The 12368-nt window shown below is 46.1% G+C and overlaps 5 protein-coding genes and 1 non-coding gene across 6 annotated transcripts; 2 read left to right on the top strand and 4 right to left on the bottom strand.

The window, feature by feature from the left end:
- Nucleotides 1–49: 49 nt before the first annotated feature.
- On the top strand, nt 50–161 carry RhiXN_12393. Its single transcript has one exon. It is a non-coding gene; the product is annotated as a tRNA-Cys (tRNA).
- Nucleotides 162–936: 775 nt separating this feature from the next.
- RhiXN_06521 (DNA replication licensing factor MCM2/3/5 family pretein) lies at nt 937–4155 on the bottom strand (the record flags this gene model as incomplete). Its single annotated transcript, XM_043326337.1, has 10 exons — nt 937–1059; nt 1107–1262; nt 1310–1618; nt 1669–2556; nt 2607–2741; nt 2790–3217; nt 3268–3445; nt 3497–3812; nt 3864–4102; nt 4153–4155. The coding sequence occupies 10 exons, from the start codon at nt 4153–4155 to the stop codon at nt 937–939; spliced, it is 2775 nt and encodes a 924-aa protein (XP_043181769.1).
- A 399-nt stretch (nt 4156–4554) lies between these two features.
- Nucleotides 4555–5704, top strand: RhiXN_06520 (SAM-dependent methyltransferase; the record flags this gene model as incomplete). Its single annotated transcript, XM_043326336.1, has 3 exons — nt 4555–4918; nt 4971–5162; nt 5220–5704. 3 exons carry the CDS (start codon nt 4555–4557, stop codon nt 5702–5704), a joined length of 1041 nt encoding a protein of 346 aa, XP_043181768.1.
- Nucleotides 5705–5749: 45 nt separating this feature from the next.
- On the bottom strand, nt 5750–7492 carry RhiXN_06519 (polygalacturonase; the record flags this gene model as incomplete). Its single annotated transcript, XM_043326335.1, has 11 exons — nt 5750–5965; nt 6020–6031; nt 6092–6177; nt 6228–6318; nt 6369–6501; nt 6560–6619; nt 6674–6775; nt 6830–6918; nt 6971–6985; nt 7037–7136; nt 7194–7492. The coding sequence occupies 11 exons, from the start codon at nt 7490–7492 to the stop codon at nt 5750–5752; spliced, it is 1203 nt and encodes a 400-aa protein (XP_043181767.1).
- A 494-nt stretch (nt 7493–7986) lies between these two features.
- Nucleotides 7987–9131, bottom strand: RhiXN_06518 (inositol phospholipid synthesis protein Scs3p; the record flags this gene model as incomplete). Its single annotated transcript, XM_043326334.1, has 3 exons — nt 7987–8093; nt 8145–9069; nt 9123–9131. 3 exons carry the CDS (start codon nt 9129–9131, stop codon nt 7987–7989), a joined length of 1041 nt encoding a protein of 346 aa, XP_043181766.1.
- Nucleotides 9132–9342: 211 nt separating this feature from the next.
- Nucleotides 9343–11892, bottom strand: RhiXN_06517 (major facilitator superfamily transporter; the record flags this gene model as incomplete). Its single annotated transcript, XM_043326333.1, has 17 exons — nt 9343–9477; nt 9527–9574; nt 9628–9643; nt 9696–9790; nt 9849–9866; nt 9924–10127; nt 10183–10299; nt 10358–10426; nt 10480–10625; nt 10681–10706; nt 10766–10844; nt 10907–11029; nt 11086–11148; nt 11213–11257; nt 11310–11357; nt 11661–11708; nt 11769–11892. 17 exons carry the CDS (start codon nt 11890–11892, stop codon nt 9343–9345), a joined length of 1404 nt encoding a protein of 467 aa, XP_043181765.1.
- Between the last annotated feature and the right edge of the window lie 476 nt (nt 11893–12368).

The raw sequence follows: 12368 nt of genomic DNA, 5'->3' as shown, positions 1-12368 counted from the left end.
AAATAGAAAGCATTGGAGATCATGTAGTAGCATTGCGATTTTTAATCAAGGGGTAGAAGCTCAGTGGTTGAGCAATCGATTGCAGTATCCTTTCGTAGCATCACTTGATGTTTACCTAAGCAGTTATCGATAGGCCGTGTGTTCGATCCACACCTGCCCCTTTCCTTTTGATAAATATGTTTTTGTGCCCGACCTATGTTAGCAAGTCTCTCCGAGCACAAAAGCCAAGCTCAAATGAGAGGGTCCGAGTCACCGGAGTGAATTACATCGTGATTCAAGTTTTGTTGTGATCGCCTGTGGTAGCTTTCCCTAAGCATCGAGGTGATCAAGCCTCAGGTAGAGTTCATTCATCAGTTTCAGGAACTGTTATCCTATCCCCCATTTTGGTCCCTTCACTGCTTACATCACAGAACTAATGCAATCGGGCTTTTGTTACTAATGTTCATGGCTATCAAGCAATCCTATCTACTGGATACATTATAGGGATGTTGGAGGTGGCCTCTGTAATTGTGGTCGGTTGGCAAAAAACAGATTAGGTTTCGCCTAGACTCCTCTAGCAAATAGCGTTGCATGCGCGACCATATTAAAGACACTAGAAGGTGCCTCATTTGGTACGATAATCAACCCGCTATCCAATACCCAAATAACCTACCTGCATACACTCGCACGGATGTATATGTTCCCAGATTCATCAGCTAGGCCTGTCCATATTTCAGAACCCTAACAGCCCGCTTCAAGTACCTGATATCACATTAGATTGTGCAGAAAGGTACAGCCATCAGGTCCATACCTGAGCAATGGACTATTATATTACTGTCGCTCATATTTGCTCCGAATTCATACTATCCTTGCAATTCAATTTAGGCCACCTAATTCAATCATATTGACATAGAAACTACAAACAAGAAACAACCCAAAATAATAGCCGTGGTTAAACTAAACGTTGCCTGACAGAGTAAATGTCTTGGTGATATTTCCATTGGCGTGCTTATAGCCATTGGCAGAGAACAACCGAGAGCGTAAAAAGGGAGCCAGATCAAATATATCATGCTCTTTAGCCTGTGTCATTTGTTAGTAAGTGAACGCCATCTCATGATACCACATACCCTAGCCTCAAGTTCTGTAACTTGTATAGTAACCTCCGTTGGTGGGGTTTTATGTTGAAGGTGTGAGATCCTGGTTTTATCCTTTACCAATTGACCCAACAGGAATGCCAATAGCTCCTGGTGATCCCTCGAGTTGGTAAGGTATTTACGGAATCCCTAAAAACACATAAGAAACACATATAACAACTAAGCGCAGAACTTACACGCTCCAGTGATCTCTTGATGCTTGTCTTTTGTGCGCTAATAAAGCTTCCTACAGCAACCGCAATTGCCCTATCAATGTCATCGGAGCGTACATATTCACGCAAATGCATTTTCGCACTCGCTTCTGCCATGCGGATCATACTTTCCAAAAGACGTACTGTCACAGGGAAAGAACCAGTTGCCAGCGATTCCCTGCGCAGGTCTGCGAACAGTTTGGAAAGCTTCTCTTGATCCATATTGTGGAGTTTGGGCTTCACTTTCTCTCGCGCATACATGATGTATTTGCGGAGTAAATCTTGCGGCATAGCCTGAAGGAGTATTAAATATAGTAGCAGTATGCATGCCCTCTATGACTCACATCTTGGTCGACAGTTGTCCCTGTTGCAAGCGCAACTTGTTGTTCATCTCCAGATGCATTCGGGTGACTCCTAACATGACTTCCGATGACAAAACGAGCCAGCATTTCGTCCACAACAGGGTCCACGCTGTCTTTGACAACACAGAGAACGTCAAAGCGGGACAAAATAGGTTCTGTTAGCTCGACGTTTTGTTGAAAGGGGATCGTGGGGTTATAACGCCCACGAATAGGATTTGCCGCAGCTACGATAGCACATCGAGCTTGCAAGGTAGTAACGATACCAGCCTTCGAAATAGAAATAGTCTGTTGTTCCATTGCTTCGTGGATCGATGTTCGATCGTGATCATTCATCTTGTCGAACTCGTCGATCAGGCAGACCCCCTTGTCTGCAAGCACCAATGCTCCACCCTCGAGTGTCCATTCGCGAGTCACCGGATCTTTGCGAACCGAAGCTGTGAGACCCACTGCAGACGCTCCTTGACCAGTAGTAAAGACACAACGGTGGGCTGTCTTTTCTACATACTTGAGGAACTGGGACTTGGCAGTACCAGGGTCACCGAGCATAAGGACATTGATATCCCCACGAATACGATGCTTGCGCTTAACATCCTTTGGAACTCCTCCAAATAGGGACAAGGCGATAGCGGTTTTGATGTCCTCATGACCGTAGATAGAGGGAGCAATTGACTTAATAATCCGTCGTGCTACGTCGGGTTGTCGTGCGGCCTCCCTGATTTCTCGCTCGTCTTGCTCGGTGAGTCGATATGCAGCGAAGAGATCTTCCTTTTTGTTGATATAATTGGCCTCGATGACCGTCGAAAATACAGGGAAACCGTTCTTCGCGTTGAGAGACGCGTCAAAGTTATTTCGGTAAATACCCGTGACCTCCTACATTAAACCTGTTAGTACAGTTGAATGGCCTGACCAAGCGTACGCACAATTTCCTCTCCAGGTTTGGCAGAGTCGATGAGGTCCCACAACAAGATTACTTCACGGTGCCGAGGAAGGCGCCCAGCAGGAACTGAACCGGGAGATTCTTGTAGGGTCAACTTTTGGTAATTCCTATACACTGTCTGGAAACATCGGTTAGAGAAGGGTCAATAAAGAGCCGAGTTACTCACTTGCTCTGAATTGACGATAAAGGGACCTTTGCTCGAACAATTAGGGCAAAAGCTGACTTTAACTTCCTTCGTCGTGTCTTGATAGAACGGTCCGAGGACACCTCCACACTTGCCGCAATCAAACTTGACATACTTGAGTTGCGGGAAGACCCCACTTCGTCTGGTTACGACTCCACTAACACGCACGAGCGCGTTTAGCTGAGCATTACGAAGATCTCGTAGGGTTGCGGAAGCAGGTAGCTCGGTAATGCGAACGTGTATCTCGGAGTGGATACGCTCGTAAGCAGGGAAGTAAATGGTCATGACCTCGAGGGCGACAGGGTCGAAGATAGCCAGCATTTCTGCTGGTGCAAGGACCAAGAACCAAGCTAGAGTGGGCATTTTTTGAAGTAGATCGACGTATGAGACCTCCAACGACTCCGAGTTCACTGAATATCATATGAGATTGATCAAGAGACGTCTAGGAGACTGTACTTACTTGAACCGGCTTGAATAATACGCTGTCCATAGACACTGTCGCCGTGTTCGTCTGTCATTTCCAACAAAAAAAGCTTAAAAAACTTTGCAACTGAACGTCGGACTGATTCCGCTGCAAGCCATTCCACAATGGAGCCGGCCTTAATTTGAGAGAGCTCTTGCATTGGTAAAACTTCGTCCTAGCGAACAGTCAAGGTACATTCTTTTCCTTCCTTGTGCCATAGACGTACCATATCTCCACCAGCAGCATCGTCAATTCCCTGGCGCTCATCATACTGACGCCTTGTACGACGCTTGGTCAGATCACTCAATAGACCACCGTCCATAAGGTCATCATCCATTTCTTCGTCGTCATCTCGTAGAAAATCAGGAGCATTGCTTCGACGAGCTGCTCGACCGCCTTGACCCCGTCGTGCCTCGCGTCTGTCACGCAAAGCCATGTCGCGTTCGGCTGCCCTTCTCTGTTCTGCAGTCAGTTCATCCGCTTCATCATCATCAATATCCCGAGCGTCGTATCGGTCCAGAGCTTCGTCAACCGCGTAATCGCTAGAAAAAACCATCAATCACAAAACCAAAACGCGGCTTGGGTCTGCTCACTCCATCAGATTGTCTCCATAAAGGTCCTCTCCCTCTTGGTCTTCCTCTTCAATAGGTACGTCGCCCCCGTCCAGGTTAAGATAGTCTCCCAGTCCACCGAGCTCATCATCAACGTCGGAGAATGGAATGGGTGGCGAAGAGGGCGGAAGATCTCCAGCTTCGGACGATGGAGCAGGCGGAGACGAGCCAATATCCGACGAACGGCCTCGCTTTGTAGCTCTTCGAGGGACAGGTGATGACTGTCATTTGAGTTAGTACCAGGAGCTGTATGGTCCGTGACGCGCCCTACCATTATTATATTAGAAGCCGTGTTCTTTTGTATCGATGTCCTCAGTGAGGAGTCGCGTCGTGGGTTTGGTCAGACACGCGTCAAACACGTGACCCTGAAATATCCAAGGACTTGCTAACTTTTTGGTACTCTCTTCTACAGACTCATGCACAACACCAGAAAGATCGTAGTAGCTAAATAAAGAAACTTGCAGGATAGCATTAACACAATATGTCCTGTAGTAGGAGTAGAAAGCAAATGGGGGAGATGAAATGGGTCCAGCTATATCTCCCCCTGAGGTTGTGTAATTACCTACCACCTCTGATTCACTAAAGACATCACAAATTCTTCACGTGACTATCCCATATTGTTCCTTCCCAACCAAGACCACAGGAATATTCGTAATTTCTTGGGACAACCAATATGGGACGAAAACGCAAGGCTGGATTCGCATCAATACTCTCATCTCTTCCCCCTGATGTAAAGCTATCGTTTGTACCCAACCCCAATGGCACTGAAGAACATGAACTTCTGGAGCCGTCTTCAGTTGAAGTTGAGGATCTCATCGTTCAACGAGTGCATGTAAGCCAATCTACACCAAAGTCCAGTCAGATACTCGCAGGCGAAACTTTGGGTGCAACTTTGGATCCACCCACTGCTCCCGCTCGCAAAAAGCAGAAGGTATCGGCATCCAGCTCTAGCCCCATATTCTCTCTGGAAGATATCTCGAAAAGCGTTACGCTCCATTACAAAACCCAAAAGAATGTTCCCCAACACCTCAAAAAATGTGAGCTCAGTTCCCGCTATCATGGTGTACATGACGTGACAAAATGCCTCAGACTTTGCCCAAAGGCACCGTTTCTTCTCGTTGTATGACAAGGGCTGCCTCCTCGATGAAGAAGGTTGGTACAGCGTAACTCCCGAAAAAATTGCGCTCCAAATTGCTGAACGCTGCCGATGCGACACTGTGGTTGACGCGTTCTGCGGGGTGGGTGGCAATGCAATTGCCTTTGCACAAACATGCGAACGAGGTATATCACTATCTTGGTCTCCAATGTTTTAAAATACTAACGCATCACTTGACTTAGTTATAGCGCTCGATATCTCACCCACAAGGCTGGCCATAGCTCGACACAATGCGGGTATTTATGGCGTCGCCGACCGTATCGAGTTCATTCTATGCGACTACGTATCGTTTGCCCGATCCCTCGCCTCTCAGGGCCGCCGTGTTGATGTGGTGTTTCTCAGTCCTCCATGGGGTGGGCCGTCCTACATTTCCAGTTCTACAGGAGCAGCATCTGCTCCAGATTCCGAAGACGTGCAGTCGTCCGTGTACACACTAAATAATCTACTTCCAATTTCAGGAATCGAGCTTTTTGCCATATCACATAAAATCTCTAGGAATATCGCAATGTACCTTCCTCGCAACACAGACGTTGGCGAGATAGGGGGTTTGGCCCCACCCGGAGAAAAAGTAGAGATCGAAGAAGAATGGATGGGATCTAAATTAAAAGCCTTGACCTGCTACTTTGGTGGGTTGGCGAGGGGACAAGGTCATTTATTTGTTGGTTGAGTGGGTATCTTGTTATGTACAAACACTAGTAATTATACATCGTATTTACTTTGACGTGCAAGGGATGCCGACATCGCTGGGGTCCGACAAGTTGGTGCAGACGTACTTCGCGTTGCCTTTAGGTGGTTTGATGTTGATATCCTTCATGTACACATAGCAGGCAGCCTTGGGTGTACATGAGAGCGATACAACGGTGGAACCAGATGAGGTTCCTGTGACGTTATTAATGTGAACATCGGTTATATTGGTTTGAGCTGGGTGCTGAATATTTAGTCAGTACATCGCCTTTAACCTCGTAACCAATTAGACACTCACTGAAGAACAGTACTGTTGATCAATTCAAATAAAAATGAGTACACAGGCTACGCAGACCGCTCGTATACTTACAGACGCGTCTTCCATGTAGCAAGAGTCGATTACCACGGGGTGCGTGACATCCTTCACAACAATATCTTGGTACGTGATGTTGTTGACTAGGCAAGTCTCAGTAAACTCAAAATGCACTGTGACCTAGCTTCCTCACTCATGCCATAACCATAACCGCCTGGGAAACTCTTGATACGTACGCCATTTTGAGATTTTGTACCGTCAAGGCCGTTCCCAAATGTAACATTCTGGGAGCAAATGTTATAACCCGAACCGGAGCTTATGCTAGTTTACTCACCTGAACGTAGATGTTCTTAATAATATCGTACACCCCTGGATATTGAGAAATGCTACCGACGGACACACCGTGGGAGCCCAGGACGACGGCATTCCTCACCGTAACGTCGGTGCTATTGGGTTTAAATGAAATACTGATGAATCGTGCGTTAGTCCTTGGTATCTTGGGTTATAAACTGGAGTACTACACACCTGTCGTCTCCTCCATTATACCATAAGTCCTGAATTGTTACATGGCTCGAGCGGTACGTACTTTAGGTCCCAGACAGTAAGTATATATGCGCAAATGAATGGTGGGTAACATACTCAAATCCATCTGTATTTTTAGGAGGTTTCGAGGAGGACGAAGTAGCGTTTAATATTGTGTTCGTGAAAGTAATGTATGATGAATCAGTAACAAGATTGAACCTGAAAGACGTAAAGTTATTCGTACATATCAAGCTATTTTTAATACTAACTTACCACATCGGCGAGTTGATCATTTTGATACGATCATAAGTTACTCCAGTAGAATTAGCTGTTGTCCAAAGGATAGGACGAATAGAAGGGAACTGGACTAGCCGTGAGCCAATGCTAGTATACAAGACACGATAGCCTATTTACCTGATCATACCAGATCTACAAGCCAAAAGTCAGCTCCAGAACGTAGTAAAGGTAAAGTCGACGCACCTGTCCGCTTCCGTCGATAAGTCCTTTTCCAGTAGGAGAATGGAACTTCATATTCTTGGCACCGTCAACGATGATCGCTAGATGGGACGTTTGAAAAGCCCTAATAGATATATGACACGTTAGTACTAACCGCCCAATGTGTCAGATTTTTGCTTACAATGGCTGGGCCTGCTTGTTCCACAGCGATACATCGGCCTTGAGTTTGAGAGTGCCATCTAATTGGACTTCACACCCGTTACATCCTTGTATCTTTAAGAGCTCGTTGATAGCATAAGTCTTCCCAGCTGGGAACTGGATAATTCCCCCGTTCCCGCAAGAGCCAAATGCCGCTTTAATCGCGGGTACATCTGAAACATTTGAATTTCCCGCGGAAGGGACAACGCATGTGGCAGCCTGTGAGAGACCCGTGAGGGCAGACAAGAAAAAAGCCGCTCGAGCTATGGGTGAGGAAGACATGGGGGGTAAACTCGAGGAGGTCAAGAGCGTTAGTATGGTGCACTCCCATTTACGGTGTCCTATATAATATGATACGGCACTTCATCGGACCGTCGGTCGACAACAGCCAGCAAGAGTAGCAGTCTATTCTAAGCATGAACTGGTTGGATGGTCTATTAATAGTGGTAGACATGGGTATTAGAAGCATGTGACCCCTCACAGGTTATGAAAACCATAAGTGAAGAAGAGCCAGCGGGCCGCCAGTGACTCCGATAAGCTGATTCATGACGAAATCGAGTCCAAATAACCCTGAAGAAGGTGCAGTTTTGGGATCAAGTGTTAGAAATAAATCAAGCTTGCCAATACAACACTAGCACAATTTAATGCCAATCGATAAATCCAATTATCCAAAAGCCCGTATTGACATATCATTTATAGCAATTATAGTTTTGCAATTTATGATATTAATATAGTATACTTGTACTACAAGATGAAGCTTACTACAATGGTACAGCTCAAATCTCGGGTTTATCCAAAGGTACAATAGGAGGAGCTGGAGGCGGGGCTCGCGAGAGAATCGGAACAGGAAGCTTGATAATATAGGCTGCAAGCAAGCCAGCGACTGAATTTTGTGTTAGCCTTGTTACGAGCTGGGATAGAAAGCGGTACTCACGGAAACCGGTAGCTTTTTCAAAGGGCGTATGGAAATAGACTGCGGTCGTCAATGACATCAAGAACCAAATACCAAGCAATGCACCGGAGGCCTTGACCACGACCTCATGTAAGAAAGAGGCACGGTGACGAACAGTGCCAGGAACTGGTTCAAGCGACGGGTACAGCAATGGGAGAGAAAGGGAAATTTGTTCCGCCAAAAAGAATATAGACATAGTCAGCAAAAACATATGACCGGATATGTCGTGCCCGCTGTAGAGTCTGGGAACGGCTCGCCATTTGGGATCCAGAGAATGTGTACCGGCAAGACGCGACAGAACAAAGTTGGAGGCGAACAAAGCTGGATGTGTGCTAGGAGAGACGGGTGTGTGCTGTTGACAAAATCCGACCGGTACATTGACGATGTTTGAGCTAGCGTCGGGGCTTGGGGGGAGGAAGACGACACACTGTGCACCTGAAGCTGAGGCAAGTCGGTGGAACAGACTGGGCCCAAAGAACCACATGGTGAACAATGCCCATATGCCAGTGGCGATGACCCATTCGACAACGCGGCCTGGCTTACGCAGATGCCCAGGACTAGTGAACCAAAGAGCGAAGAATGCACCGCTTGTCCATCCCCATGCCTTCTTGACAAACAACTGGTTGAATATATTCGATTTACGTGCGAAATACGAATAATCGGCAAGGTGGTGTGGGAGGTGAGCCAGAAGCGGGTCGGACGTGTCCTTATACGTGTTGTTTACTATCGAATAAATCGTGCCACCTCCGACCAACGCAGAAAGCAGAGATAGTACGAGAAGTCGGTGAAGTAGAATCGGTGAAGTAGCCTGAGGTGCCAAAGCTGCGTTTGGAGCAGGTGAACGACGTGTAATCGATTCAGTCTTGGATGGAGGCGAGCCGCCACTGCGTCTTCGAGATGGCGTGGCCTAGGATAGATCAGCATTTTGGAAGAATTCCTGTTTATTCGTGGTTAATTTACCTGTGACATTATGTGCTATCGACAAGAGTGTAGATACACTACACTGTAGTTCACGAGAGTCGTGGTTGTCCGTAAATAAGTAATTTATTACACGGTGACGTCAGAGGCTCTCAAATGCTGGTCATTGGTTATACACACGTGACCTTCCCCAAACTAGCAATTGACCTCACTAAATTTAATGTACACTTACAAAGCTCCCAAACATGGGAGGAGTAAAAAACTAAAGAACCAAGCGGAAATTTGGGTGCAACGAACCCAGGCGAGCAACCTCTTCTTCGGAAGCGTTCAAGCGGTAATCTCGTTCTCCCCTTGCGCGACGACGATTCTCCCGTATATTATGCAGGATGAGGAAGGACTTATTTGAGATGTTAGAGTAACTCTGATAATAAAGTACCAGCACTTACTGCTAAGATGAAGAAAGCACCTTGCGCACCGACTTGAACGCCAGTTGCCTGGTTACATCTTCAGCCTATGTCCGACAGGCAAGCACTCTAATTCAACTTACGATTGGATACCTTGGCCTATTTGTCTTCTTCAATAAAATTCATCGAATTAAGATACCGAAGAACTTACGAATCACTTGGCAAATATATCCAGGATGTTACGATTGGGCCCATGGTACCAATGGCAACCACCAGAGCGGAGCTTACAGCTCGAACAGTATTGGGCTACAGATACAGGGGATGATTAACTTCTAATTCTCAATACGGTGACTTCACTTCTTACCGCAGAATTGTTTGTGGCCTTGTAGACAAGTTGGGTTAGCACTCGTTTTTGGTATCCATAGACACAATTGCTCACCCAGCTTAGGAGAATAGGTCCCTGCGGGAACGCACCCATCGCAATCAAAAATACTCCAGCATAGTTTGCTTGAGAATTCGAAGTTCCCAATAGGATAGCAAGGCCAGTAATTACTAACGGCACAATAAAAAGGAGCCACATGCCCCGACGGCCGCTACGGAAAGAACCATAGGCAATTGCGATAGAAAACACAGATGCAACAACCTACGCGCGTGGATTAAGTTCGCATACAACAGTAAAAAATAATATGTATGCTCACGTAAGGGGGGACAGTTCGTAGTTGTGACTGAATAGTTGAGTAGCCCATTCCTTTTAACAATGTAGGCATAAATAACGAAATGCCTTGGACGGTCATGTTATTGAGAAGGAAGCAAATCTATTCGAATGTTCAATCATTTGTACGAGCCTTGCATAATGTTCGTGTCAAAACTCACAGCGCAGATCCACGTATTCAAGCTCTTGAATGTTCTCCACCACGAGTCCCCTTTGGCCGCTTGGGAGCCCTTTACATCGAGGGATTAGAACAGGTGTGAGGGGCTGAACAGCACCAACGTACCGCCGTATTACCATTGTCTTCATCTTGCATGAGTCTTTGAATAGCAATCATCTTCTCTCGCTCATTCAGGAACTTGGTCCTCTCCGCTGGCCCAGGAAGGAAGTAGAAGGCCGCTAAGCCGAGTGCCATCGTAATAGCACCTTCCACTAAAACTGGGGTAGATGTTAACTTATGGGGACCGATATGGGTCTATTGACATACATATATTGCGCCACGCCCCACTTGGACTATTCGTGATCGTTATGTCAACGACACCCCCAATCGTGTGGATCTATTTGCCACTTACACTCCTTTCAGTTGAGGGATCTTGAGCAACCCAGAAGCGAGTAGTCCCCCAAACGCCCCACTAAGGGAAGATGCAGAAACTGAATTGTAAGACCGCGTCAAAATCTGATACATCGGGAAGTTTACGTGGTTCGGTGCATACCAAAGATACCAATGCGGAAAACAAGCTCGTGACGCTTGTAATAGGTGCTCAAGTAAAATGTTACACCGGGCATCATACCACCTTCCCACAAACCCAATAGAGCACGTACGACCATAAATCCGGCTATGCAATGGGATCTCGAATCAATAGAAGCAACTCAATAGCATGATTCTACGTACCAAAATTCCTGATAAATGTTGTACAAAAGCAGACCAGCCCAAACCCAGTAACGAGTACAGGAACTGAAATAATTAGGCGGCTGGGTTAGATACGAATTCAATAAGAAAGATAGGCTAAACTACACACTCCATTTGTCCGCTCCAATCCGCTTTAGCAAAAGATTTGAAGGGACTTTTCCATGCTTAGTAGTCTAGCTGAAAATTTATAGAAGCTTGGTTCTTACCCTCAGAAAGTGCATAGGTGATGTAGAAGATCGAGAGACCGATGTTGTCTGGTACCTTTATCAGATGGTGTTGCTGGTTCTTGGAATTGTGCATGTGCTCACACTGATATCCAACCAAACCAATGTCCTTTTCTAAACCAGCAACTCTGTATCACTTTATTTTAGCTACCTCTCGAACGGGAAACCCAGCTATCTACTTGCTTGGCATTGCCAACATTCGTGCGGCTGAGTGAGCAAAATTACATATTATTTCATGACGTATTGCTATGCATGGGCAGCAATGACTTACTCGACTACACCGACGGTTAGTTATGCACCACTGACGCTTCCAACAAACATAAAAATACTTACTAAAGTTGGCCAAGTACAAGATAATAACCACCGGTAATATGCGCCAATCTAGAGAATCATGTATGAGTCATGCAGCCGTTTAATACATAGAGTGCGAGAACAGCGCACCAAGCTTCCTGATAAGCCTCCTCTCCTCTTCTTCACTCCATGTAGCCTTTGGTCTTGAATCTAAGGATAGCGATCGAACCGACTTGTTTTCGATAGTCGTTACTTGTACCTTTTCGGGCTCCATCTTGGGGGGAAAGCTGGAGTTGACTAGAGGAGCTAAAAGATCAGAACTCCCTCTTTAAGCTATATACTAGTCGGCTTCAGAAGTAGGCGGTTACTCCTGATGTTGCATTCGTGATACAGCCGCATGCCGAGCTTGATATGACACAAGTTCTATTCTAATATGGTTGGGGCCGTCTTCTTACTTTCCTCATTCATGCTGGAATGTCCCACAGGTTCCTGGCGCATTGCTAAAACGAAGGTCCGTCCGTGCTACGAAATCCCAATCCTGTAAAAAAGCCAGCGAATAATATGCGAGAGATTCCCCTCGTGACTTCTACGGAGGAATTACATCAAATTTCTGGTCAATAGAATGGCCAAATTGAGCTATGGTTATTCGATACACCGTAAACATATGTGCTCAATGAGGCAATAATGGCTAAATATTTATCCATTTTATTACATCAGTACAATTTGTTCATACATTTCACTGGATTTTCG

Source organism: Rhizoctonia solani, chromosome 7 (genome assembly GCF_016906535.1).
Source record: "Rhizoctonia solani chromosome 7, complete sequence".
In the NCBI taxonomy this organism is placed as follows: domain Eukaryota; kingdom Fungi; phylum Basidiomycota; class Agaricomycetes; order Cantharellales; family Ceratobasidiaceae; genus Rhizoctonia; species Rhizoctonia solani.
Note: the sequence above shows the minus strand (reverse complement) of the source record. Positions and strands in the feature narration are given on the sequence as shown.